At 45.0% G+C, this 27,249-nt stretch overlaps 1 protein-coding gene across 22 annotated transcripts in view; it reads left to right on the forward strand.

The window, feature by feature from the left end:
* FGGY (FGGY carbohydrate kinase domain containing) overlaps positions 1-27,249 on the forward strand; it is a 399,594-nt gene that overhangs the window by 189,794 nt on the left and 182,551 nt on the right. For 21 of the 22 annotated variants that reach the window (XM_082687728.1, XM_082687723.1, XM_082687710.1 and 18 more), the window contains one exon: positions 11,495-11,623. In XM_082687728.1, coding sequence (XP_082543854.1) covers positions 11,495-11,623 — 129 coding nt within the window. Of the gene's footprint in view, positions 1-2,397; positions 2,526-2,889; positions 2,943-11,494; positions 11,624-27,249 lie in introns of those variants that run through there. The other variant, XM_082687724.1, reaches the window with a different exon arrangement.

Genomic DNA, 27,249 nt, shown 5'->3' on the forward strand with positions numbered 1-27,249 from the left:
TGTAAAAGACACAAAGAGGAACAAACATTTTAAAAGACAGAATGTTTCTAAGATGAAATATATGCTTTTAAAGCAAGAGTGGAAAACCTTTTTCAAAGGTAGAATCATGGGAAAAATAATATGTAATTTAGTATTCATTGAGAATGAGCAATTAATTCTGCCCTCCAGGGGTGAATTTCTGTCTAGCTTATTTGCACATGAAAGTACAAGATTGGCTTCATTTATATGAAAGTAAGACATCTGGTTGGGAAGTGAAAAATTTGGTCAATTACCTGAATCATGTTTGGTCTACATGATAAAAAAGCCCCAGATGTCTTCAGATCACCAGATGTTTGGTGTTGTGTGGTGAACACCGGACCCACTGACTTTTTCCACATGAGAGCGTGCAGTTCAGTATCCTGTAGATTCAGCCCCTTGTTAGGAGGTTGTTAGTATTCTGTAAACTAGCAGTTTGCAAACAGTAGTCTAGACTAGAGACCCAACGCTGGCCCCTGAAAAAGGGATGTGTGATAGGATGAGAAAATTAGGTCATAAAAGGAAATTATACTTAATTTTTTAAAACGTTCTTTATTTTGAGATCATCTCCTTCCTATCTTTTTAGTGATAAAATGTTCTATTAAATGGTCCTGATTCTAATGTTTGGGGTTTTTATTGGGGGGGGGGGGTTGGTTTTTTTAAGATTATTTGAGAGAGAGAGCACAAGCAAAGGGGACGGGGAGGAGGAAAGGGAGAATCTCAAGCAGACTCGCCACTGAGCACAGAGCCCTAAGCCGAGCTCTTTCCCACCACCCTGAAATCGTAACCTGAGCCGAAATAGAGAGTCAGACATTTAACTTACTGAGCCCCCCAGGAGCCCCTCTAATGTTTGTGTTTAATGGCTCTTTGAGCTAAAGAAAAAAATGAAGGTGTGAGTCCCAGTTTTCTTTATGTGACTTCTTGAGTAGATTACAGGAAAAACAAAACAAAGCAAAACCAAAAACAAACAAACAAAAACAACCAAAACTGTGAAGACTACTGCTTTAAACCCGGTAATATCTTAAGCATAATGATACTTAAAATGTTTTTGGGGTGCCTGGGTGGCTCAGTGGGTTAAGCCTCTGCCTTCAGCTCAGGTCATGATCTCAGGGTCCTGGGATCAAGTCCCGCATCAGGCTCTCTGCTTGGCAGGAAGCCTGCTTTCTCCTCTCTCTCTCTCTCTGCTTGCCTCTCTGCCTGCTTGTGATCTCTCTCTGTCAAATAAATAAATAAAATCTTAAAAAAAAAAAAAAAGAGAGAGAGAGTTAAAATATTTTTGTTTCCCAAATTTGCCTTTCCCTCAAAGTGGGGAAACTGTCTGTGGTTGAACTGTTGGCCTGGGTCTTGAAAGCATGGGTCATCTTAACAGTCAGGACTTTTGATGACAAAATAATAATTTTTCCTTGTGGAGCAAGCATTTAGTCCTTAAAATAACTTCAAAGAGAACACCTTCTGCACTTTTAAAACATTTCACTCTGGAGATGTGCCATGGAGATATGACTACAGGGGGACACTTTTTGTGTTGGAAGACTGAATTCCATTACTGTGAATATTTTAACAGCTTTCACAGTCTCTGTGGTTTGCTCTCATGACCCCCAAAGCATATGTATCTCCACGTGCTGTAACATCAAGGATTCTCCTCAAGCATTATAAACTCAGCCCGAATGAACTGAGTGACCACTCTATGCCAGGCGATACCACATAGACCAGGAACACAGAACTTTTGTTGTAACCATCAGAGTGTCTGCTATTAATTGAGCATTTGCCATATGACAGCATCCAAAGTGCTTTATCAGTACGACCTTGCTTGATTCTCACATGATATAATAGTGTTATTGTAGCCATCTTACAGGCGAAGAAACAGGAGCAAAGAAATGAAATCACTCACCCACCATCACAAAGCTTCCCTCTCCGGAGGGGAATTGCTAAACTGCATAACTCCTGCAAATACACCTGTGAAAAGAGCTATACCCTCAAGGTGGTTATCATCTAACACCAAAGAACGAGGCGCAAGGAAAAAAGTCATTATGTAGAACAGAATGATGTAATTCCAAGAAACATGCTGTGGGGTTATAGAGGAAAAAAGTGATTAATTATGATCTACCCAGGAAAGGCTTTTGGAGGTGGCCTTAGGCTAGGTGAGAGCAAACTAGGGCATTGGCAATTATCTAGAGAATTAGGTCACTGTGGGTGTCAAAGTGGATGATTTCAAGCTGAAAAGTCTGCACTGTAAGCTCTGAATAGTTGAGAATCGGCAGCCTACACCGCTGGAATCCGCTGGATTTCTGCCAACCCTCTTGTTTGCCCTGTGACTTTGAGTCCTGGCTCAGGTGAGCTCCTTGCCCCAGCTGGGGGTGGGTACAGGCTAGTATTGCCACAGCAGGAGGTGTGGACTGCCACAGCAGTCTTCAGTGGAGACTCTGGCCCCCCGCCCCCAAGAAGGGTGGCCACAGAGAAGCCACCTCCCTCTCTGACTTTGGTTTTCTCTACAGCAGAAGGAAGATGCTGAGGTCAGTGGTCGTGACAGGCCATTCAAAGTCCAGGGTTTTTGGAACCTGCATAAGGGAGTAAAGGAAGGAGCTAGGAGATTTGAGGATGCTGGGATTTCATGGCTCCTGGGGGTTTGTCCCTGGACATGACCCACCAGGAGAGCCTCTGCAAATGAAACTGCCTTCCTTTTCTGCTGGTGACTCAACAAACACTTGGGATTATTCTTCCTGGCTCCACTATCAGCCCCTTCTAATCTGCATGATCTAGTAGGGAGATCCTCCACTCTGGAATCTGAGAATCCTGGATCGGAAGCCTGACTGTGCCCCGCACCAGATAGGTGACTGGACAAATTACATAACCGCTTCTGTGCTTTTGTTTCTACAGCGGCAAGGCAGCGATTCTAATACAGCTTCAGAGGTCTGTTGCTAGCATGAAAGGTGAGAGCTGCTGAAAAATGCCAGAAACATGACCAGAAAGCCTGTAGGTTTTGGTCAACAGGCATTATTACTGTTGTGATATTTCTCTTCCTAAAATACAAGTTGTGTGTACCTTTCCTTGCCTCACCGACCTGTATAATAATTAGCAGTGGCCTGTCAGAACAAGTCCAGACACCTGGCCTGGTGTCCATCCTGCCTTCCTCAGACCCACCTGGCAATGAGACCTGCGGCTTTTCACCTGTAGGATCACCACCATCCACTCCCTGAATCAGACTTGACCAGGCAAGGAGAATTTGAGAGCCACTGTTCCGCTCGATGGTGATGCCCACAATGTCTTGGCACCATCGCATCTGGGTGCTTGGTGAGAGATGTGAGCCTGCTGGTCCCCATTTTCTAGGCATACCCATGGGTCTTGATACCTTACATTGTCTCTGAGTTGGAGAGGTGAGGATGTGTTACTGGTGGGATTATATTAGGAAACATTCCCTTTCTCTTTACTCCCCTAGCTGATGTGCAGGATCGTGTGGGGTGTGTGTGTGTGTGTTTAACATTTTTATCTAAGTTGATTGATCTGTGTCTGTAGCCTTCTCTTTTTAAAAGAAAGCTATCAATTCAGTTGAATGGATATTACTGAGAACTGTTCTAGACACTGCTGTGTCCTGGAGGGGAGGGGACCTGAATGCAGTGAGAAATAAAACCACCTTTGAGTAATTCTGCGTTTAGCAGGAGAGAGAGGAAGAGAGAAGCGTGGGGAAAAAAACAAAACATAGGGTAAGGATCATTCAGAATTTGGTTTAAACTGTGTGGTATGTTTATTAAATACGACCTATAGGTCAAAATATAAGACAAGAGATACAAAGATTTGTGACACTATTCCACACTATGGAAGAGCTTAGAAGATAAAATTATTTACAAGATGTAATTCAGAAGAGCTGTTGGATGAAAATCCTATGTCTACCAAAAGTAAGCCCTTTGAGGGTGGGGAACTTCTCAAATAGAGAAGTTCCTTAATGCCTTTCTGTATCACATCAATGCCTGGCACATAGTAGGAACACAGTAAACACTTCTGCAATAAATAGTGAATGATGAAACTATCATCAGAAAGTTTTACATTTAGTTAATAATTGAAAGTAGTCTAGTTTCTAGTTAAAATGAGGTCGTTTTTAGAAGGCAAATGAAAAGCAATGAACAAATTAACCTTTCAGGAATTGTCTTTCAACAGGTGGTGGAGCATATCAGATTTGAGTTGTTTGTGACTTTCCCTGATTGAGTGAATAGTTGTGGATGTGTGTGACTCCTATTCCGGAGCAAGAATTACTAGAATGTCCTTCAGTCTTTTATCAGTTGTGGTTCCAGAAGGCTCCCTGATCTAACCTACCCAAATGGAGATCTCTACAGAGGAATTTAGGTACTGAGTATGGGTCAAGCCCCTAATCGTGTCCCTTCTTTTAAAGTATCAGTATCCAGTCTATTGCCTACCATACACACATGATGCTATTTTGTCTTGTTTGGTGAGCATTTGTATCTCCCCAAAGGCTGGAGCTCAGCCAGAGTCAGACTGGGTCGTAACCACCTGTGACATCACCGCAGCCCAGAGGATGGCTGCATGAAATGGCAACCTTACATACACCGCCATGTATTAACATAACTTAAGATAACTCCAGCCTAGTGTTGGACAGTATAAGAGTACAATCCTGTGTCTGTTCCCTCACTCATGTTCTTTTTTTTTAAATTAACATATAATGGATTATTTGTTTCACGGATACAGGTCTGTGAATCATCAGGCTTACACAATTCACAGGGCTCACCATAGCACACACCCTCCCCAATGTCCATCACCTAGCCACCCCATCCCTCCCTCCCACCCCCAGCACCCCTCAGTGTGTTTCCTGAGATTAAGAGTCTCTTATGGTTTGTCTCCCTCTCTGGTTTTGTCTTGTTTCGTTTTTCCCCCTCTCTCCGCCATGATCCTCTGCCTTGTTTCTCAAATTCCACATATCAGTGAGATCATATGATAATTGTCTTTCTCTGATTGGCTTATGTCGCTTAGCAAAAAACCGTCTAGTTCCATCCACGTCATTGCAAATGGCAAGATTTCACCTTTTTTTTTAAATTTCACCTCTTTTTTAATGGCTGCATAGTAGTCCTGTGGGTGTGTGTGTGTGACATCTTCTTTATCCATTCATCTGTCAACTGACATCTACGCTCTTCCCATAGTTTGGCTATTGTGGACGTTGCTGCTATAAACAGTGGGATGCAGGTGTTGCTTTAGATTACTACATTTGTATCTTTTGTTCCCCCCCTAAACCAGATTGAAAGCGGCTTCAGTCCCAGAACACTCGGAGAGCCTCACCTGCTGGCAGGGCCAGGTGACAGCACCGTCCCAGCCAGTCTGGTTGGCCTATTGACCTTGGCAAAGCGGAGCAGGGACCACCGCCCTGGTGCTAAGTGCAGAGGAACCAGGGTTGCATGCCGCCTGTGCCCAAACCTCTCTCTGACATTTCCAAGGCCGTGAGCCAACGTTTACCCTGGGTTTCTTCTCCTGTGTGTCGGGATACAAAAGAACACTGAACCTTCCAGTTAATACGATGCCCCTCCCCCATCTCCCTCTTCCTGGAGAGGATAACAGTTCTGTTGACCATTATAATGCATTTTCTGTCTCCCAGCAATCCACACAGTCATTAATTTCTCCTGCTGACGTCAGGAAGGAGGATTATGTGTGTGTCTGAAACTGTTCCCAAAGTGCTCATTAGTCATAGATAATTGAAAAACTGGTAGGGAAAAATTTGGTGTAATAGTAGCCCCCGCCTGTGGAGAGGGACTTCAACCACCAGATAATTGTAGGCCCCAGCTCTTGACCGCTCCCACTGCATCTGCCCATCTGAATAGGAATTCAGTGGACATGAGCCCACAAACCCTCAGAGTGATTACTTTTTTATACCCCAACGTGAGTGTGTGTTGATAGGGACAGAAGCCAGCCAAATCGGGAAAAGACGTGACTTGGCCTTGGACCGCTCCTGCCTTCAGGCTGATGAGCAGGGTTTGGAAAATGTGCCCAGGGTACTCCTTAAATTCATTTTGCTTTTATTTTAACTTAAGCTAGTTAAAAGTTTTGATCACAAAGGAAATACAAGGTCATGGTAGAAAGGAAGCACCAATCTTAGGGAGAGTGCCCTACCCTGGGTCCCAGTCCCTGCTGTAATAATATTCTGCATACTTTTCTAGGACATGGAAGTAGACATGCCTGCGTTTTGGTCTACTTTAACAAAATTCAGAAATGGGATCACACTCTGAATACTCTTCTGTGTCTTGAAGGCTTCACCAAATTTATCTTGAACTTTCTTCCAAGTTCATACCTTAATTCTTCCTCATTCATTTTAATGGCTGTGTTGGGATTTTTCTGGATACATGTGCCCTGATTTATTTACCCTGATTTGTGGGGGAAACACCTTTAAAAAATGTACACAAGGAATGTGTGTTCAAGGTAGAAGAGTTTTAGAAATTACAAGGTTGGTAAAAAGAAAAAAAAAAGTAGTTATAATTTCTTTATCCAGAAACAATTTTCTTTTCTTTTTCCCTCAGTAATGAATTTTTACAAATAGCCCATCTACCCCCTTTGTTGTTGTTCTTAAGATGAAGTCATACTCTGCGTCATGTTTTACAGCCTGCATTTCAGTTGGTTTGATAGTTTCACAGATACAAACTGTTTCCTGTTCTAGCCTTTCTCCACTGCAGGTTTATCTTCTTAAAAAACAAATCTTGGTGCTCAAAGCTGTTGGCCGTCAGGGCCTTACTGCCTTAGTTGGGTCTCCTTCCCCTTCTGGAGACCCGTACTTCTCCGCTCCTCCCTGGTTGCCCCTTTTGCCAACATACTGAACGCCTCAAACCCTCTGTCCCCCTCAGGGCTCCCTGCAGCGAACTGCTTTTTGCTCTAATGGCATCCATTTCCCCTGAGCTTTCTAGCTGTGAAACCAGCTATCCGCCACCTGTCTTACCAGATGAGGCTCATATGTCACCTGCATCTGGATTTCCTGCCTTCCCTTGGGCCAACTCACTGTTCCTCCTCTGTGCTCTGTGAATACCATGTATATTCCACCTGCCAAGCCCTTGATGAGAGGCTGAGAGCCTTGGTTTACCCAGAGCCCTGTGTGAACCTCTTTCACTTTGCCCTCGCATGTCAGTGTTCCCACAGGTGGGCAGAAATACACAGTGGCCACCCCTGATGCATGGATGAACAGGCGAACAAAGGCTAGGAGACAGCCAGTGCTGAGGCTGTGAGCTCTTGATTACGTCTGGGAAGTGGATGCTGTGATTAACTTAATTTCATGGTCAAGGAAGAGCCAAAAGGGGGATTATTTCCAGGAAAGTTGTCAAGGCGTACTAAAGCTTGCTTCTGACAGCCCTTCTAGTCCCTCAGATGCACCCCTGGATGATAAACTTAAAGCATGATCTGATGGGGTGATTTCTCAGAGAGTCCTTCGTTTTCTACCATCTTCTCTTAACACCAAGCTGTTTCTTTCTGGTCTCAAAATCAACAAAGCTTCTTCCTGCTTTTAGTAGAGATAGACTGTTCCTGAAGGCTGAGGATGTAAATCTTTGTGCATGTTTATTTTCATTCTGGGACCACTGGTCTGAGGAGAAGGCCTGGCTGACTACCCTAAATTGGCTTCTCTGGCAGCAGATGCTGAGACAGATTTGGGGGTACAAGGTGGTTATTTGGGGCTGCCCCCTGTGATTGGAAGGGAGAGAGAGGGGCATTGCGCAGAGGGAGGATTAGAGCTATAATACAGTCCCACGCCCCTTGGCCAGGCCAGTAGAGTGCTCTGGAGTGAGTGGTGCTCATCAGAGGCCTTCTGCTCCCAGTTTGCTAAGTCATCAGGTGTGGCTGCCCTGGGAAAGGGGTCACCTTGGAACAGCGGCTCAAAGGAGCTGGCAGCTAGCAGCCATCTGCTGATTTTTCTCCCATTCCTGGGCCACAAGTCTGGCATCTCTGTAGCTCCCCTACTCCACATATGCAGGTGACTGCCACGGCCTGTCACAGCCTCTTCACAAAATCTCTCCTGTTGCCTATTTCTGCATCTCTCTCGCCCATTCCTTGATGGAGGTCCTCATCTTTTCTCTTACCGAAATGGCTCCACCAGTGTTCTCCCTGACCTTGTCTGTCTCCTGCTGCGCGTGTTCCCAGAGATATCTGGGAAAGTGCACAAATCCCACCACTTATGCCCCAGCCTGAATGCTTCTCCAGAGGCTCACGGTGGTCTTCATCATGGAGGTCAGACCCCTCCATTTGTAGGCAGTGCGAGCCCCGTCCCCACTTCATCTCCAGCCTCATCTGCCCTTCCACGCCCAGCTCCTCTTCCTCCGCACTCCGTGCATTTGGCCGTGTCCTGTGTTTTCTTGATTTCTGCTCCAGATGCCGCCTGTGCTGAGGAATCTACCTGTGGTCCTCCGGAAGCCTTTCTAAACTACTGCCCGGAAGTCTTCCCAGCATACGCCATCTTGCTAATCCTCCTCTCCAGAATCCTTTTTTAATGAAAATTATACCCTTTATGTTTGTGAACTCGGGGATGAAGGTGTAACCTTATTACCTTCCTATGAAAATTAACTCTTTAAAAAAAGTCTGAAGGTAGTGAGCATGATTTCCAAGCAGTGCTACTTTTTAAACATAATATTCGTTCCAAAAGTGCTTCTTTTGGGGCACCTGGGTGGTTCGGTCTGTTGAGCATCCAGCCTCTTGATTTTGGCTGGGGTCCTGATCTCAGGGTCTTGTGATCGAGCCCCACCCATGGGGAGTCTGCTTGAAATTCTCTCTCTCTCCCTCTGCCCCTCCCCCACCCGCATGTTCGAGCACTCTAAGTAAATAAGATTCTTAAAAAAGTAAAAGAACTTCACTTGTTTTCTTCATTCACCTAAATTTTTTAAAAAATACATATACTGATGTGTAATTTAATGAATGAGAGTGCAGGTTTGTGTCCATCAAAATGGAATCCGTGGGCTGTACTCCAACACTTACACCACTTGGCTGTGGGGAAATTACTTTCCTTGTATAAACTGACTTTCCGGGGAGCCTGGGTGGCTTGGTGGGTTAAAGCCTCTGCCTTTGGCTCGGGTCATGATCCCGGGGTCCTGGGATCAAGTCCCCCATCGGGCTCGCTGCTCAGCAGGGAGCCTGCTTCATCCTCTCTCTCTGCCTGCCTCTCTGCCTACTTGTGATCTTTCTCTGTCAGATAAATAAATAAAATCTTCAAAAAAAAAATTAAAAAAAAATTAAGGGCGCCTAGGTGGCTCGGTGGGTTAAAGCCTCTGCCTTCGGCTCAGGTTGTGATCCCAGAGTCCTGGGATTGAGCCCCACATCGGGCTCTCTGCTCAGCAGGGAGCCTGCTTCCCTTCCTCTCTCTCTCCCTGCCTCTCTGCCTACTTGTGATCTCTGTCTGTCAAATAAATAAATAAATAAATAATCTTAAAAAAAAAAATTTAAACTGACTTTCCCCGTGCATCTGTGCGGTGTGGACAGTGACAATATCCTCCGCCCTATCACTGGAGCATCCTGACTTTATCTCCTAGATATGAGCCACATACATAATTTAAAACTTTTCAGTAGCCACATTAAAGTAAAAAGCAATAGGTAAAATTAATGTAAGTGTATCGAATGTAACCGAAAACACCCAAAACATCATTTCAGTGTATATTTGATGTAAAAGCTATTAATGAGACATTTTACATTCATTTTTCCTCTACTTCTCCGTACAAAGTCTTTGACACCTAATGCGTATTTGCCACTTGGTACATCCCAATTCTGACACCAAATTTTCATTGTAAATAAATACTTAGGTTTCTTCAGTTAACATTGAAAATGTAGATTTGCACACCAGCGTGGTTTCAAACATAATTCAAAGTTTTTCAGTAACTGAATTATCAGTTTTTGTTTTCGTTTCTTTTCTTTTTTTTTTAAAGATTTTATTTATTCATTTGAAAGAGAGACACAGCGAGAGAGGAAGCGCAAGCAGGGGAAGTGGGAGAGGGTGAAGCAGGCTCCCCGCCAAGCAGAGAGCCCAATGCAGGGCTCGATCCCAGGACCCCGGGATCATGACTTTAGCTGAAGGCAGATGCTTAACGACTGAGACACCCAGGCGCCCCTGAGTATCAGTTTTTAAATTGAAATGAATTAAAATGACATTAATGGAAAATTTAGGTCCTTGGTGTTATTCCAGCCACATTTCCAGTGCTCCGTCTGCACGTGCTGAGCGGCTACCATATTGGGCACTGAAGCCACAGAACGCATCGTAGGGGTTTCAGTCTTCTGCTTGCTTTTCTTAGCTAGACTTTTTTCAGATTCAATTATAGAAGAAGCTCATTAACTAAAATGGATAAAAATGGTGTTGTGGAGGGGTTTTTTGTTTCTAATTAGAAGAGGTTGGTCAGCCCCTCAACCTTCTGCTTCCCTCAGCCCCCACCCTCTCCTCCACCTCCAGGAGTCCTGAAACACCTCAGCCTACCCCTGGAGCTCCGTGGAACAATTAACAAGTGATAGGCATCTTTGCGCTGAGCAGACTGCTGACTGACTGTTCAGAGTCTTAGAATCTTGGCGCTCAGAGGGCTCTGAGCATATATGTGGGTCCATACATGGGTGGGGGTGGACCCACATATGCAATGCAGAAATACTTAGTTTACATTTCTTGGCAGGGGGAAGGGAAGGATTCAGCCTCTTCTAAACACCTGAGAACAGATAGGTTTCTTCATTCTCTTCTGACTTACATGGCTCTCAGGGTCCTGATCTCATCACCCTAACTAGGTGTGGGGCAAGGACTGCCTTTTACAGCACCATAGTGCCCACACAAAGCAAGACAATCAATAAATTCTTAACTGAAAGCCTGACTGACTGCAGGAGTTCAAGGTCACTTGAAATATCAGGATTGTGGTGTTGCACAACCCCAAAGAACACCATTCAGATTGTATTCTGTTGTGCAAGTAGCAGCCTTGTCAAGTTTGCAGGGTTTAGACTGGGCTCTCTTTTTCACCAGAGAAAAACTTTCAAGACATTTTTTTTTATTGGAACAGAATAATTCCCCCCCTTATCCTCTGACAGGAAGCAACTATACAAGTAAATGTTCTTAACTTCCTTAGGAAACTGTGTTCATCAGGGACCGGGTATGCACGAGTGCATGTGTGTAGGGTATGATTGTAGAGCTGCTGCTGTGTTAGGAAGCCTGTTGGAACAGTTTAACCATTTTAACCTAGTCTTTAAGAGGCCACTGTGTTTATATCTTTTGGAATTTCCCGTGAATGGAATCTTTCTCCAGTTTGAAAGGTGCCTCGGAGCTCTTTGATTTTATAAAGTACCACAGAGCATAACCCACAGGAACCAAGGACATATACCTAAATTACGAAATGAGCAAAAAGGACTGTTTGTGGGTGCATGGTTTTTATCTTCATGATGTTGAGGAAAGGCAGAAGAGAGGGGAGGGAGTGGAGAGGTTCCCTGAAGAAAGCCTTACGTTTGCTTTTGTGTTTTTCAAACTGACAGATGTTTGTTTTTCCTCCTGTCTACGCAGGAAACCAAGTGCTGCCTCCTGGAGCTTCTCTTGGAAATGGGCTCACACCAGAGGCAGCGAAGGACCTTGGCCTTCCTGCTGGAATCGCAGTGGCAGCTTCGCTGATTGACGCCCACGCAGGAGGCCTAGGTAACTGCTCACTCCGCATGTGTGAGCAACACTGGGTTCGAGTGGCATATTCCTCCAAACCGAACACACTGTTTTCCTATTTCTAAAGCAGGGATCAAGGGCAAGTGGTTCAAGATACAGGAACGGAAAGCCCTTTTACAGTTAGGCATTTGGATAGAATTACAGAATTTTATCAAATGGAGAATTTACTTATAATTTTACTCATTTCTCCATACAGAATAACAGGGAAAAAAGCATCTGAATTAATATCTGGATGGTTCTTTGGTTGACTGAAAATTTGAAAAAGAAATATTAACTTCTAGCTAGCATGTATGGTGATGGTAGACTTATGTATGTTTTTTCTAAAGGTGTTCCAAAACCCAGACATGTCTAATTGATTTGTTTTCATAATTTTGGCTTCCATCCTATATCCAGTTCCTTGAGTGTAGCCTTCATTTCATCCCCTAAGTAACTCTCACATCTGGCATTCAAATGTCGTTATTACTTCAAAGACCCAATAAATGGTCACTGAGTCCTAGACATGGTGCTCGGGAGCAGTGAATTTGAAACCAAACCAAACCCAGGGGTCTCTTCCCCACATCTTAATAGGAAAGTGGACAGTGAGATAAGGGTTACAGTCAAGTGTGATGACTCTGTCTTCTCTATCCTTACTGCTGTTTTTCTTTTCTTTTTTCCTCCCTTCCTTCCTCCCTTCCCTTTCTTCCTTCGTTCTTTTTTTGGGAGGGGGGCATGCAGATTCTCAATATCTCTACGCAACCAGAGCCATATTTTTTTCCCCCTTGCCTTTCTTTGTAACAGTGTTGTTGGTTTTTCAAATTATGGTTAAGGCTTCATGCGATCAGTGTGGTTGGTCACGAGCATTGCATTTTCAGAATAGATCCCACTGCAATAGAAAACATCAGAGTACGTGTCACACGGTAAGAGGAACACTGTTTTTATGGAACTTATGTTTATGCTTTGTGTGTAGTGCATGTGCATACCGGCCGGTTAATGAAAGGGAATTTCTTACTATGGATCATAGTCAAAGAAATGTGAAAATGTACCCTATCCCATACTTTGTATCAGAGGCTGGAGGTGACTTTCAAAGACTTACACAGGAAGACCTGTGCTTCCAGAACTCAGTTTGTGTAAACACGTGTGTTTCTCTCTTCCCAGACTGACTGGTTGGTCCTCTACTGCTCCCGCTGGCTACCTTGTATTCTAACTTGAAGATTCGTTCGTAGCAGAGGTTTTCTTTTCTGCATAGCCTTCCATAAAACACTCAGATTTACTGTAAAAATCTCTAAGTTATACTTCTTTCAACACTTTTATCTACCCCTAGTGGAGAAATGATCACATTGGATTGTAATCACTGATTTATCTGCTTGTCTTTTTTTTTTTTTTTTTTTTTTTTGTGCTTGTCTTTTTTAATAGACCCTGAGTGACTTGAGGGCATTGTATTATTATTCTTGTCTCACCTGTGCTGAGCCCTGGATCAGGGTCCTGTGGGTGCTTGATAAATTCAGTAAATGAATACAGTCACATCAAGGCAAGAATAAGGTGAAATGACCTTAGCCTAGAGAGTGGAGGTTCATGTTTCCTTAAGCAACAGGATAATAAGCAGTGTCTGGTTCTTCTACACAGTCCACAGACATCCAGGGCAGGCCAGTGCTCATCAGTCTACAGACATGGCTGTCTTGTTCATCTTTGCATGTTCAGGATCTAACACAATGCCTGAGAAGTTGTCAACAGCCAGTAACGCATGTGAGTCGGTTGAATGGTAGATAATACTGAGTTAGAGACAAGGGTGATTCTCTCCCTTTTTAGTGTGAGCAGTGTGTGCTTTTGATTAGCATGGCATGATTGTGGTTTCAGAGAGCAGGCACAGAGAGAACTTGTGGTCTGGAGAGATAGGGAGTTTTCCTGTCCCCTCGTAATCCTGACATCCTGTACCACATTTGAGGCCAGGGAATTTTTTTCCATCATGCTTTTTCAGTGTTCTTGCCCCCACCCAGGTGCCGAGTGCTGGGCTTGGACCACTGCGTTCTGAAAGATGGGCTGTACCTACGGGGCTCCTGGTTCCTTGTCAGTTTCCCAGACCTCCGGAAGGGACGAACCAGAGCACGCCTTTTCAGTTCTGGCCAGCACTTGCTGTGCCCTACAGGGCACTTGCTGTGTGTAGATACTCAGAAAGTGTGGGTTGAATTGTACTGGGGGAATCCAGGCTATTACATGACACCCCCCCACCGCCTTTTTCTTAAATCAGAGACATTTGGTGATGGGAATTTTACTTCTTGAGGCTTTGGCTGAGGCTTTTTGTTCCTTTTAATTAAGCTCATCAGTTAGTGAGTTTCCCTTGTGTTTTCCACAGGTAAGTTCTTTATGTGGAAAGGTAGAATAAGGACCTTGGATTCTTAAAGGGCTAAGCATAGGCGCTAGCGGTTTCCGGGAAGGCACAGGGAGGGCCTTCTCTGGCAACTGTGAGTCAGTCAAGATCATATTTTTAACCAAGTTTTGTCCTTCTGTGTACTTCCTGATACTTCCTCCTCTCCCCTTTTGGCCAAATCAGGATTAGGGTGTCTGGGAAAGAGAGGAGGCCTGAAACAGAGCCTTCCTTTTGCTTCTCACCCTGCCTGTGCCCTCCAAATCCCTAAGGGTCTTGGAAAGATCATCCACCATCCAGCCGCATAGTCACTAAAGAAACATACCGAGTGCTTGCAAACTTGCCAGTTACTGGTCCGGGCTCTGGGGGTTATGGCGGTCAACAGAGCGACCAAACTCCATGCCTTCTGAAGAGAAAATTCTGTTGGTTCTTTCCTGGCTTGCGTGTTTATTGCTTTGTAATACTGGTTGGGGACAGCTGCTGTTGTGATGTTATGGTAAGGGCTCTGGTGAAATTTGAAGATCTGGATGTACATTCTTACTCTCTCTACCCATGTTCCTTGGGTCAAATATCTTATCTTTTCACTCCTGTGTTTCCTCTTCTGCAAGAAGAGAGCAATGCCCCCCACCACATAGATACACACACACACAGACAGACACACACACAGGGTTGTTTAGAGAGCCGGTGATGTGAGTAGGTAAAGCAGCTGGCATATAGTAGGCACGTTGTTATGAGGCATCTCTCTTTGGTTTTCTCACTCTGGAATCATAATACCTGATGCAAAGTAAGAGCTTTCACATTAGAAGTTCTCCAGGTTACTACCGTAGTGAGAAGTGTACTAGGAGAACTGTCTTCTCTTTGGGTGGACAGTTGGAGAAGAACCTCAGGCTTCTGGACTCTGTGTGCCTTCCCCAAATGTGCCCTAACTGTCCTTGTCTGGCACTTGGTAACAGAATGCAGGATTCACTGCTTTAGATAGTGTTTTGGTGGAAGCCAGAAGCAATCTCAAGAAATGGGTAGATGAACTCCATGCTAAGAAATTGCTGAATGTCAGGTTCAGAATCCAGCTCTGGAGGTCAGAACTGGAGGCTGTGCAAGCCTCCCGCCAACAGGCCCTGACAGTCATGGTCCCTTTGGGTGCTGACCCGCCATGACCTACCTTGGACCCTGCATTCTGACTGGTAGGAGGGGTCGGCACTCTGCTTTGGAGACTTCTCCTTGGGCTAAGGGAGTCTAAGGGAGCCAGGGACAGGAGGATAAAGATCAAAGAGATAAGTAAAATTCAAGCCATGCTTTTTCCAATTCTAGAAAAAGAAGAGGAAGGACTTTGTGGGAATAAAAATCAAAGATTAAAGAACATGTTGTTCTCAAGGTGCTGGTTAGTAAGTTCTCCAGCAGACAGCCAGGAGATAGGAGTAGCTTTGTTTGCTCTTTGTGGGGGCGGTTCTGGCCAGGGCTCCTGCTGCTGATATTTTTCTAGCTTATAAAAATAGTATTAACTTTGTTCCAGGTCTGTTCTTGGCTCCAGCACCCCAGCTGTCCTGAAAGGCAATAACAACCCGATTTCTGCCTCAGGCTCTCATTCTAAATTTATCAGACAACCTCTTGATTATCCCTCAAATCTTGACTCCAGTGCCACCTCCTCTGGGAGCCTTCCCTGACTCCCTCGAGCTGACTTGAGCACTCCTTTCCCTGTTCCCATGTATCTTGAACTTGCTTCCCTTTTACTGTGCATGTCACCCAGTCTTGTATGTGCATCTTGGTCTCATTTACTAGTTGAAAGCTCTTTGAGAGAGAGTACTGTGTCATTTCATCCTTCTATCACGGCAGCCTGCACAGGGCTTTGCCCATAGAGGACCCTTAACACATGCATGTTTAGTGACTCAATGAATGGAAGGAATGAGCGCATCCCCTCCACAAGGGACGGATGCTACAACACAGAGAGAGAGTAACTTTTCATTACAGAGGCAGTTATCCCTACACAGTAGGTGTACGCTAGCTCAGTTCTCCATGCAGCAAAAGTTGGGTTTGGGCAGTCCCTGATCCGTTCCTGGATGTCTGGAAATTGGTGTCCTTGGGGTCCCATCATGTTAGCAGGTGTTGGCTAAGAGCAGACTTTGTGCCTAGGTTTAGCATTGCTCTTTGCTTCCAGATACTGGATTCTTTGTCAGGTGTTGAATTGGCATAAATTGTTCATCTGAGTTTCAGAGTCAAACCAGAATGAGGATATTTGAATTCCTCCCTCGCTCTTTCCCTCCCTTCTTTTTTTCCATTCTTATTTTTTTCCCTCAATAGCAGAAGAATTGGTTTAACCAGTTTGATAAAAAGGGCTTCTGGTCCATGCCCTCCTAGCAAAACCTAGTTTGTTCCAGTGAGCAGTAAAACTTGTCAGCTGCCCCTCTGGCCACAATCAGTCATCTAGGAGCAGTGCTTATTCTCAGCACAACTTTATACATTCTATTATTTTGCTCCCATTTACCAAATGAAACAATGAGGCTCACAAAGACGACCTGACTTGCCCAAAGCCACGCAGTTAATAAGTGGTAAGTCATTTAAATCCATGCCTTCTGATTCAAGAGCTCACATTCTAATTCCTGTGACATATGGAATGGCATATCTATTAAGATGGGATCCAGTCTACTCTTGAATTTGACCCTTAATACCATTTTCTCAAGTAACAAATAGTACCAAAAGGATTTCAGTAAATATCTATTGATAACCAATTACTAGTTGATGGGAGTATTAGGTGAATCTGAGAGAAAATTAGACTTCTGGGCATTTATGGTCTAATAGAAAAAGTAAACATTCAATAAACAATAACAGTTATATGTACCAAGTGTGGCGAGCTTCAGAAAAATATAGAATATACCCCAAATTGAGACTTGAAGAATTATAAAAGGATCCCCATTGGACATGGTATCTGGCAATGTAAGCGCAGCATTTCACAGCCCTGTTAGGGCATCTTGGTAAAACAGAACTTATTTAGTCATTGTAACTGTTTAGCTTCAGTTAGGCTCTCTTCTTAAAAATCACTCCAGCAAGGATGACATCAGCATGATTAATAAAAACAAGTAGCAGAACCACTACTCTTATTGGCACTGCTGCCATTAGGACCGTTCTTCCTTGCCCTCTGTGCCAAGTGCTCGGCCTGACCCTTTACCTGCTCTATCTCGTGTCCCTCACAAGTATCCTACTCCAGAGAGGTTATGTCCCGTCTTGTACATGAAGACATTGAAGGCCAGAGGCAGAACACTTCCGTAACCACATAACTCAGGTCATGGCAAGGTCTGGGCAAGGTCTGCGTTTGACTCCAGAGCTCACCTTTTGTTTCTCTAGACCGGTGGTTCTCAACCCGGTGTGATTTTTAACCCTACCTCCGCTGCAGGGGCCACGGGGCCACATCTGGAGAGTTTTTGGTTGTCAGACTGGCGTGTGGCGGCTGGAGGACCGGAACGGTACTGAACACCCTGCAGCACTCAGGACAGGCCCACGGCAACGAGTGACACCGCCTCCGACATCAGGAAGGGCTGAGGACGCGAGGCCCGCTGTAGACCCAGCGCCCTCACTGATAGCATTTCTCTGCACCAGCTTATTTCTATGGAAGCCAAAAAGCAGCCCAAAGTAAGGGTTTGGCTAATAGATTAGTACGTTGTCAACATGTACTTTATGCATTTAACTCTTAGGTGAAAATAACTGGGAGGTAAGAAGACGAAAGTGGGAGCAAAGAGCAGAGGGACAAATGGATTCGTCCCCCGTGTGTCTCACTGAGAGGCAGGCCTCACCAGACCTCCCGTCCTCCTCTGTCTGCACACCACGTACCTTCCACCCCTTTGCCTTTTTCCCTCTTGCTGTCTGCTCTGTTTGCAGAGGCCTCTCCTCATCACCTGCACTGGCTTACTCAGGTGTCAGCACTCAGTCTAAATGTTACTTCCTCCAAAGTTGACCTCGCTCCTAGAAAAGAACGAGTCCCTCCCCACTCGCAACACGTTGCCTCTACTTCAGTGTTCCCCCCCGAAATCTTGCTCACCTTTTTATGCCCGTCCAACCTACAACCCACAGAGTCTGTCCTCAGTCAACACTGAATCGATGAACATAATAGCCATGAGATGATTTTGAAAGATCAAAGATTGCTAAATCGGACCAGGGAGAGCCTTTATTTTATTTTATTTTGTTTTATTTTATTTTGGGGGAGGAGAGTTTGAAAAACCCAGATTCCTAGGCCCTGCCCACCCACCCCACTGCCCACGGATTTCAAGCCTAAACATCAGGTGGGACCTGGAAAACTGGTTAGGAAACAGAAGGTGTCCCTGGGTGCTGCCAAGTGGACAGATCAGAAAAAACCAGAGGTGTGCGGAGGAGCCGGGCAGGAGGAAACATATCCAATGGGGAAGGGAAGGTGGGTCCAGAGAGGCAGGCGGTTTGTAAGAAATGGAGGGGAATGAAGAGCAGACACGGCCATGCTGGGGAATCTGGAAGGAGAACAGCGGTGTCAGTGCCTGAGCAGAGAGAGCAAGGGCAGCTCCTGGAGTCTCCGGATGTGAATCCTAGCTGGGGTGGGGGCAGAACGTGGTAATGTGGGTCCCAGGTTTATTGTTTTAAGTTGAGGTTTGTGTTAATGAGAGCCACCACTGCCTGGGACCTTAGAAGCGGCAGGCACCCTGGTGAGGGACTAGGGGAGCTGAAGGGAGGGAGAGCTTGGGGTTCCTGTCCCCAGGCCTCCAGGCTCTCTTGGAGTGCTGGGTTTCTCTGGACTGGGAAGTGCTAGCCTCAACAGGGAGACAAGTCTTTTCATCTGTGGTCAGAAAGTGGAGAGGATGTGGGGCCTTGGGGCCACGGCCAGCCCTCCCTGTCCCACCCCCTCGTGCCCTGCTAAGAAACGGTACCATCATCAGTGTGATGACACCTGCTCTGCTCGGTAATGAATGATCACAGGCTTCGAACTGAAAGATTACTCAGACATCTTCTATCTCAGATTCTTCACTTTGCAAATGAGAAAGCTGAGGCCCAGAAGACCCGTGAGTCATCCCGGGTTAGCCTGGCCAGTCACTGTCAGACTTGAAGCTAGAAACAGGCCTTCTTATTCGTCTGCCAGCGCCTCTTCCCCTGTTAGGCTGCGCTGTCTCCAAATCAGCGAAGGGGAGTGATTCCACGTGTGGGGGCTCTTACTAGACCAGGAGAAGAAGAGTGTTTTCACACAGTATGTGTGTGCATCTGTGTGCACACAACCGTAGACCATTGTATATGCATCGCACATGTTTGCATGTGCTTGTATACATGTGTGTCTGTGTGTGTATGTGTACTGTGGTACATGTGTAGATACTGTTCCATTTTACACATTCTGTCCCACTTAATGCCACAGTCAGTCTTGTGGGTGGGGGAGCTTTTAAATAAGTAAACCCGTTCTCAGCCACACATGAACAAGCTGCTTTGTTTGGCTGTCACAACCTGCACTAAGTCTCCGTCAAAACCTGGTAATAATAAAAGCACCTGGTATTCAGGTTCCTTGTGAAGATCTCAAAGTAGTATTTTTATTTCATCCACCACTTAATGAACAACTACTTAATGAACCACCACTTAATGAACATGCCGAGTGTGGCACTGGCCACTTTAACAGCGCCATCGGCTCCCAGCCTCCTTGGGAGCTACCCCTGTTTGTTGATTTTAGCATAAGGAGATCAGAATGCCATAACTTGCTCAAGGGGACATTTTAATAAATGATGGAGTTGGGTTCTAGGTCCAAGGCCTTCTGACTCAGAGCTTTCTCCTGCCTGCCCTGGCTTCCTTATGGTAGCCTGCACCTATACCGATATAGATATCTGTAACAGAAGATAGGGCTTCTGTTTAACCTTCTGCCGGGCAGGTGTATCTCTAGATCCATTTTGTAGGTGAGAGAGTTGAGGCCCAGAATGGGAAAGTGACTTAATACTGAATTCTTAAAGCAGCACAGGTTTCCAGGACTCTGTTGGTCATGGGGAATAAGACCAGGCTTTTACTAGACCAGCCTGGTCATTTTTTGACTGCATCCTGGTGAGATCAGTAATATTCAAGAGGGTATTAATTTTGTTAACTTTGTTGATTAATGTCGAAATTAATCTCCTCTGTGGGGTAACTTGTCATTTGGAAACCACCACCTGGTATTTTTGCCTCCTTTTTTTTTTTTTTTTAATATATTACTTATTTATTTGAGAGAGAGAATGAGAGAGGGAGGACATGAGAGGGGGGATGGTCAGAGGGAGAAGCAGACTCCTTGCTGAGCAGGGGCCCCAATGCAGGACTCGATCCCAGGACTCCAGGACCATGACCTGAGTCAAAGGCAGTTGCTTAACCAACAGAGCCAACCAGACACCCCTATTTTTGCCTCCTCTACTCATTTTGCAAATGGTCACCCTGGAAGTGAAGGGATTTGCTTAAGGTTACAGGACTAGAAAGGGTTGGATCTGAGGCCCAGACCCTGATCTGTGGGTTTCTTCCTGTGACTTCGCATTGGCTTTGGTGTAGCCTTTGCATCAAACAAGGGAGCAAGTGCTGCCTAGTAAATGGAGCAGAGTGTCTTGACCCAGCAGGAGGGCCCGTGCCCAGAGCCCCCAGTTGTAAGCAAATCTCTACTGACTCATTAGCTCCAGCAATATTAATACTAATATTCAGTATTAATAGATGACTAAAAAGATGAGTTGCTGTTTTCTTTTGCTGAGCTTGAGAACAAAAACAGCACACACACGAGCACAGCCCCAGGCTCTGACCCTGCCAGCCACCTGTTAGGAGGCCTTCCCATTCCAAGTTCCAAGGTAGAAGACTGCTAGCCAAGTGTTTGCTGGGGGGCCCGGTGTCTAATGCCGCACTTGCGTCACTGGTGACAAGAGTAGGCTTACCCCAAAGGCCCACTGTTTTTCATGGCACAGGAACTGACCACGTGGCACTTTGGTCCATATAACATTTCGGAGCACCAGTGTTTACTTTGGGGCTTGCACACCAGCAGCTGTTGGTGGGAAAATGCACCTCTCCAGCTAGCACCCTCAGTGGCAGCCTCCCGTCTGAGCTGCTGCTTCCTTCCTCAGCATTGGCCTACGGGCATGGTTGCTTTCTTCGGTCCACTTTCCTCTTGACTGGTCACTTGGAGAAGTCAGTATAAAGAGCAAAGAGAAAGAATTTTCCATTTCCCCACCCTGGGGGATCTTGAGGATTGCCTCATGGCACCCTGTGGCCAGTGTAGATGTCTGGACGAACTAGGAAGGAAACGTCCTTGAAATATAGAAAAATTGCAGTAGCTTCCAGTTACGTTATTCAACAGCATGCTTTGCATGACTCTAGTCTATATCACACTCTGGACTGTGACTCTGATGTAAGAATTTGTCTTCTGAAGGGATGCCTGGGTGGCGCCATTGGTTAAGCGTTCGACTCTTGGTTTTGGCTGAGGTCAAGGTCTTGGTCGTGAGATCGAGCCCCGCGTTGGGCTCCATGTTCAGTGTGGAGTCTGCATGAGACTCTCTGTCCTTCTCCCTCTGCCCGTACCACTCATGCTCACTCTTTCTGTCTAAAATAAATAGATATAGCTTTAAAAAAAATAAAAAATAAAAAAAGAATTTGGCTTCAGAAGATAATGCAAATGAAAGATCTAGAGGAAACCCAGCATAGTAGTTAAGAACACATGACTGTTGCAAATTCTGGTGCCACTTGCTTTCTGTGTGACCTTGGGAAGCCACCTGACATGCCGTGCCTCACTTTCCCCATCTATGGAATGCAAATAATAATAGTACCTACGTCATACAGTTGTTTCAGGAGTCAACGAACTCATATCAGCCAAGAACTTAGAGCAGTGTGTGGCAGTACTGTGTATATTTAGCTATGATTGATAGGATCTCAACAGATCTGCAGGATGAATGATAGCAGTGGGCAAGAGAGATTTAAAGATTGATTCCTTTATTTAACATATACATGATGTCTTCCTATTATGTGTCGTGTACCATTTATAGGTGTGTTGGATACAGTAGTGAACAAAGACAAGTTCATCTTCTCCTAGAGCATTTATCTGCAGGGGGGGTTTCTAAAGCCCCAAATAAACATATGCATGTGTATTTTTACCACCCCCCCCCACCTGCCTCTCTGCCTACTTGTGATCTCTGTCAAATAAATAAATAAAATCTTTAAAAAAAGAAGAAAAGATTTATGTAAGTGATGGAAAGTACCAGGTGTTGCTACCAGTACAGAGAGTTCTGAAGTTTAGTCCAGAGTGCTAACATTGGGGAAACAGACCTCAATATAGTGAGGGGACATGTCATGGCGTAAGAAAGAAGGTGGAGACAAATTCAGTGGGCAAATCTGTGTTAGGCCCGTGCTTGGCCTAAGGTAATGCCCTAGGCATGGGGATTGGCAGCTGATGACTTAGCCCTTTCTCTGGAGGGCTCCAGCAGCTGGTGGGGAGACAGAAGCCGTGAAGCAGACCCTGTGGACACCAGAGTTCCCAGCTTTCCACTTACTAGCAAGTTGCGGAATGGCTGTGTGTCTCAGCTTTTTCTTCTCTAAATGGGGATCATGATGGTACCTCCTTGGGTGGCTGTATAGACACATTCTCCTGACATGTGGTGGGTGCCCATCCAGTCTTAGCCCTTCCCAGTGAGAAGCTCAGTTATAAATGTCCTGGAATTCCAAGCCAAGGAGCCGGGATGCTGAAATGAAGTTGGATCAACCCTATCCATTCAAAAAGCTTCCTCGGCGCTGACTGTCATCTGAAAACCATGTCAGGTGTCCTGCAGCCAGTGTTTGCCTTCGGGGGTATAGCTGTGGTTTTTAATACCAATGGATGGTACTCCAAAAGGAGGGTATGTCCAGTAAGAAAGATACCATCTCATTTTAAGCTTAGAGCAAAAGCTCCCTTCATTAGAGTAAAGCAGGTATGTATTTTGCCAGGCTCTGGGGATTCAGAAATAACTCAGTCCCTGCCAGGACTTTGTACTCCACCTTGCAACTTCCCTTAACCAACCTGCAGCATTGTAGCTGGAAGGGAAACTTGATTCCCCATCTCTGACTTACCCATCTCCAGCTGATTATTCCCTCATCCTCCGGGTCTAAGGCCAGGCAGGGCTCCTTTTTACTGTCTCCTACCTCCTCTGATCTCTGCCAGTGTCTTTTGCACAAGGAATTTTATCTCTAGTCCTTTCTCTTCACATGGCTCGCTCTTCTCTGGCTTCAGATCCAGACAGAGAATGTGCAGAGTTTGTGTGTGCTCACTAAAGTCTGAACTGGGGGAAATTCTCCCAGAGGCCTAAGGAGTTCTGTGCCCATACTTCGAAATGTTCCATCCTCATTCTGTTGGTGGCAAGACAGACTTTCGCATACCACTTCTCTGTTCCCATTTTAGCAAATACCGTTTATAGGAGATGGAGAATGGAAAATGGAGAAATGTCATGAAAGAATGGGTTCTTTAGATTATTTCCAATGATTCATAATAAATTGAATTCATGATGCAGTTAATCCACAAAAAAAGTATTTTAATTTAATTTAAATTTAAATTTAATTTAAACTTAGAATGATTTGTAGGTGTTTTTAAAAACTATCTGACTTCTGTCCTTGTTTACTTTTCAAGCATGAGTAAGCAGAGTTGCCCCAAGAACTAGTTAGAATGCAGATTTCCCCACAACCAGCGCCGGGTGTCCCTGGGAGCGTATCCTCCCATAAGCCTGATGTGCTTTACCACTGGTATCTTAAAAGATAGCATGAGGGGGTAGCCTAAAGTCTAGTTGGTTACCATCAAAAGTTGTCTGTGTATAGTCCAAGAGGAGCAAAATTAAACCCAGGCTAATGGAAAGTGTATATCTTACAAAAATTTTTTTTCAAAAGCAGAACAATGAAGAGCTCTTGGGTCTGGGACACTTCTCCCAAGCCACATACTACCCAAGTGTTCACCGAGGCAGTTCATGGTATGGATGCAACAAAAGCATGCAGCTGTGTACATTCTTACCCCTGCTGTATAAAGACAAAGATGAGACTTAACCTATGCTCAGGCAGTGAGTCTGGCAGAATTTTGAGAACCTTGGTCTGTCCAACTTCAGGTCTTATCATCGTAAAGCTTTCCCCAAGCCTGTGTTAACTGAGTTAGCCATAGATAATATTTAAAAAATTTTTCAAAACACAGAAAACATGGAAAATTTTTGCATCTAATGCACAGGTCTAGGGAAAGCCTCAGCTCTTAGATTTGGTGTAAGTAGGACGGATGGGGTCATGGAGTTGTAGTGCTGCAAGCCCCTGGGCAGAATTTAGTTTCAGGAGTTAAAAGTATACCAACCTGTCGCTCCCCCACTGTAAAGCCCACAGAGGGCCTCCCCCACAAGAACTGGTCATAGGAGCAGAAAAACTGCATGCCTTCTAGATTCAGGCCTCTCACAGCTGAAAGTTGTAAAGAAATACCCACACAACTCAACTCTGTGAAATATATTAAATATGCCCGAATAATGTGGCTCTTGTTCATGAGTTGTCTGCGTGACTGTGGTGTGACATGATTGCCCAGTCTGATGCGTGTAGCCTGTCTGTTCTTCCCCCTGTGCCCGTCCACCAGTACAGGTAACACATGAACAGTAACACTGAAATGATTGAAGACATGGTTGCATTACTCTCTGCCCCACTTAGACTGTGAGCTTCTTATGGGCAAAGCAGTCTGTTCGTCTTTGTAACTTCAGACCCCGGCCTTTCACTCATTAAATGAATGATTATATATAGTAGTTAATGGGTTTGTTTATCAACAACAGGCTGAGCACAATACTAGTAACTGTGGTGAAGATAGTGATTTAACGATAGAATGTGGACCAGGTTATACAGGGATTTGAAAAAGGAGGAAATCTCTCAGTTGAAACAGTAAGGCAGGGGAAGGACAAAGATGCTAGTATTCATTGAATGACCTCCGTGTGCCAGAACCGGGTGCTGGATCATCTCCATGTGTAATCTTGATGTCAACTCCCGCAGCTTGCTCCGGGTCACACAGCTCATAATGATAACCCCCGAGTATCAGGTACCGTGCTCCTCCAGGGAAGTGGGAGGTGTCAGCCTTAAAAATAAAACAGCCAGTTATCTAACTAGCAGAATGAGTTTATTCGGGAATGTCAGAGGAGTTGCAGTATGGGACAAGCTAACTATGGCGAACCCTTGACATGTCGAGAGAACAAAGGAGAGAAGCTCATGTTTGTAGCAGGAAGGAAGCAATTGGGGAGGGTTGTTTTTGAACAAAAGTTCACTAGAGAAGAATAAGAGTTCGAGGCGCGGTGATTTCTCAGTGACTGTAAGTGGTGGCTAGTGTGTTGTTGCTGGGGCAGGGAGGGATCTCTTCCTTTTCCTTACGAGCAGGAGATGAAATTCCTGTGTGAAAAATGGCTTCCCTTCCAAGATAATTCTTCTCCTCCATCTTTCTGCTGGTGTTGCCAGCTGCAGTGAGCGGCACATGTGTGAGAGCTACCCTCTGCAGGGCTGCCCAACTCCATTTGTAATGGCATTTCCTTTACTTTCACAGAGGAGTAGCTTTGAACTGAGCATAAGACCATAGGTATTTATCTCCACTGGAAGCAATGAAATATAGAGTCTAATGAATGAACAGTGTAACATAAATGTGGGGATAAGTGGTTGGGAAATGATTAAGCTTTGCAGTTTGGTTGAAATTTCTGGTGTCCCTAAGGGATTCCTGGAATACGAGGCTATCCACATCAAGGAAGTAGGCACGATGGCCGTCCTTGAGCGCCATGTTGAAAAGTTTGTGCTCCTCCCTCTTCCTCCAGGCGTTGGTGAGCCATTGAAGGGAGTTTTACCCAAGTCATTTCCAGCAGTGCTTTATGTAGTTCAATACACAGTAGTTGGGGAGGATGAAAGAGAGGTAGAGAAGGGGTAACCTGGAATAGGGGTGTGGCAGTGGGCCTTGAAGGGAGGACAAGGAATTTGAAAAGACAGGGAATTTGACAACTTTTTTTTCTGAATACGTTGATTAGGCAAGAGTTACTTAAACTTTTGGATTCTCTTTGTATGACTTCTAGCGATTATTAAATTAAATGCAGGGAAGTGACTTCTTTTTTTTTTTTTTAATTTATTTATTTGACAGACAGAGATCACAAGTAGGCAGAGAGGCAGGCAGAGAGAGAGGAGGAAGCAGGCTCTCCGCTGAGCAGAGAACCCGATGTGGGGCTCGATCCCAGGACCCTGGCATCATGACCTGAGCCGAAGGCAGAGGCTTTAACCCACTGAGCCACCCAGGTGCCCCGGGAAGTGACTTCTTTATTTGAAATACATTTTCTCTTGTGTTTGCAAGAAGGTAATAACTTATTAATTTCAAGTCAGTAATTCATCTGATTTCTAAACTGGGCATTCATTAAAGTCCCTTATTTTTGGTGGAGGTATGCAGTGAACTCATCCATTTAAAGCAGAGCTGTGGATCCTAACGTTAAATAAGCAAAACACAAGACCTTCCAAAGTTTAGAAAACACTTGTCTCAGAGTCCACGTTCTATAGGAAAGTCCAGGGACTGTTCTGAGCTGTCACCCAGCACTGCTGACTTAAAATTTTGGTAAAATACGGTAGATTGGCAGTAAGAAATAATAACTGGCGGTGAAAATATAGTCTCTTTTTTTCTACCTTCAGCCAGCAGGTAACACACCCTCACTAACTGGCAGGCACTGGTCTAGGAAGTAGAGATAGACGTATGAACAAATCTAAGTCCCTGCCCTCAAGGTACTCACATTCTAGTTGTAGAAACAGACAAGTAAATGGTCACAATGTGGTGTGGGAACTGTTTGATAGAAACATGCATGGAATATTCCAGGAGTTTAAACTCATTTTACCCGAGTAGATCGGGAAGATGTCTCTTTCAGGAATGATATTGATTTGATTTGAAAGACAAATAGGAGAGAGAAGAAAGGAATTTATCAGATGGGTAAAGTAGGTGTGGGGCAGGCAGGGATGATGGGGAGAGGGGAGAGGGAGGCAGATGGAGATAGCGTGTGCTAAAATCCAGAAGCATGAGGATATCTGTTTGGGCTGCACAGTACTGAGGCCTGTTATCCAGAGTGTGCATGTGGAAACAGACAGGTGGGAGGTATGTGTGGGGACCAGGTTCCAAGAGCCTTGAATGCCATCTTAAAGAGTTGGATTTTTATCCTTAAGGTAATAGCTTTTAAGTAGAGACTCTAGAGACCACAGATCTAATGGCTCAGGATAGGAGAGCATTGAGGTAAGAGGTATTGAATGTTGGGCCCAAGGCAGAACCACTAGGAAGGGAAAAGAGGGAAAGATTAAA

Source organism: Mustela nivalis, assembly GCF_964662115.1.
Source record: "Mustela nivalis genome assembly, chromosome: 10".
Taxonomy (NCBI): Eukaryota; Metazoa; Chordata; class Mammalia; order Carnivora; family Mustelidae; genus Mustela; species Mustela nivalis.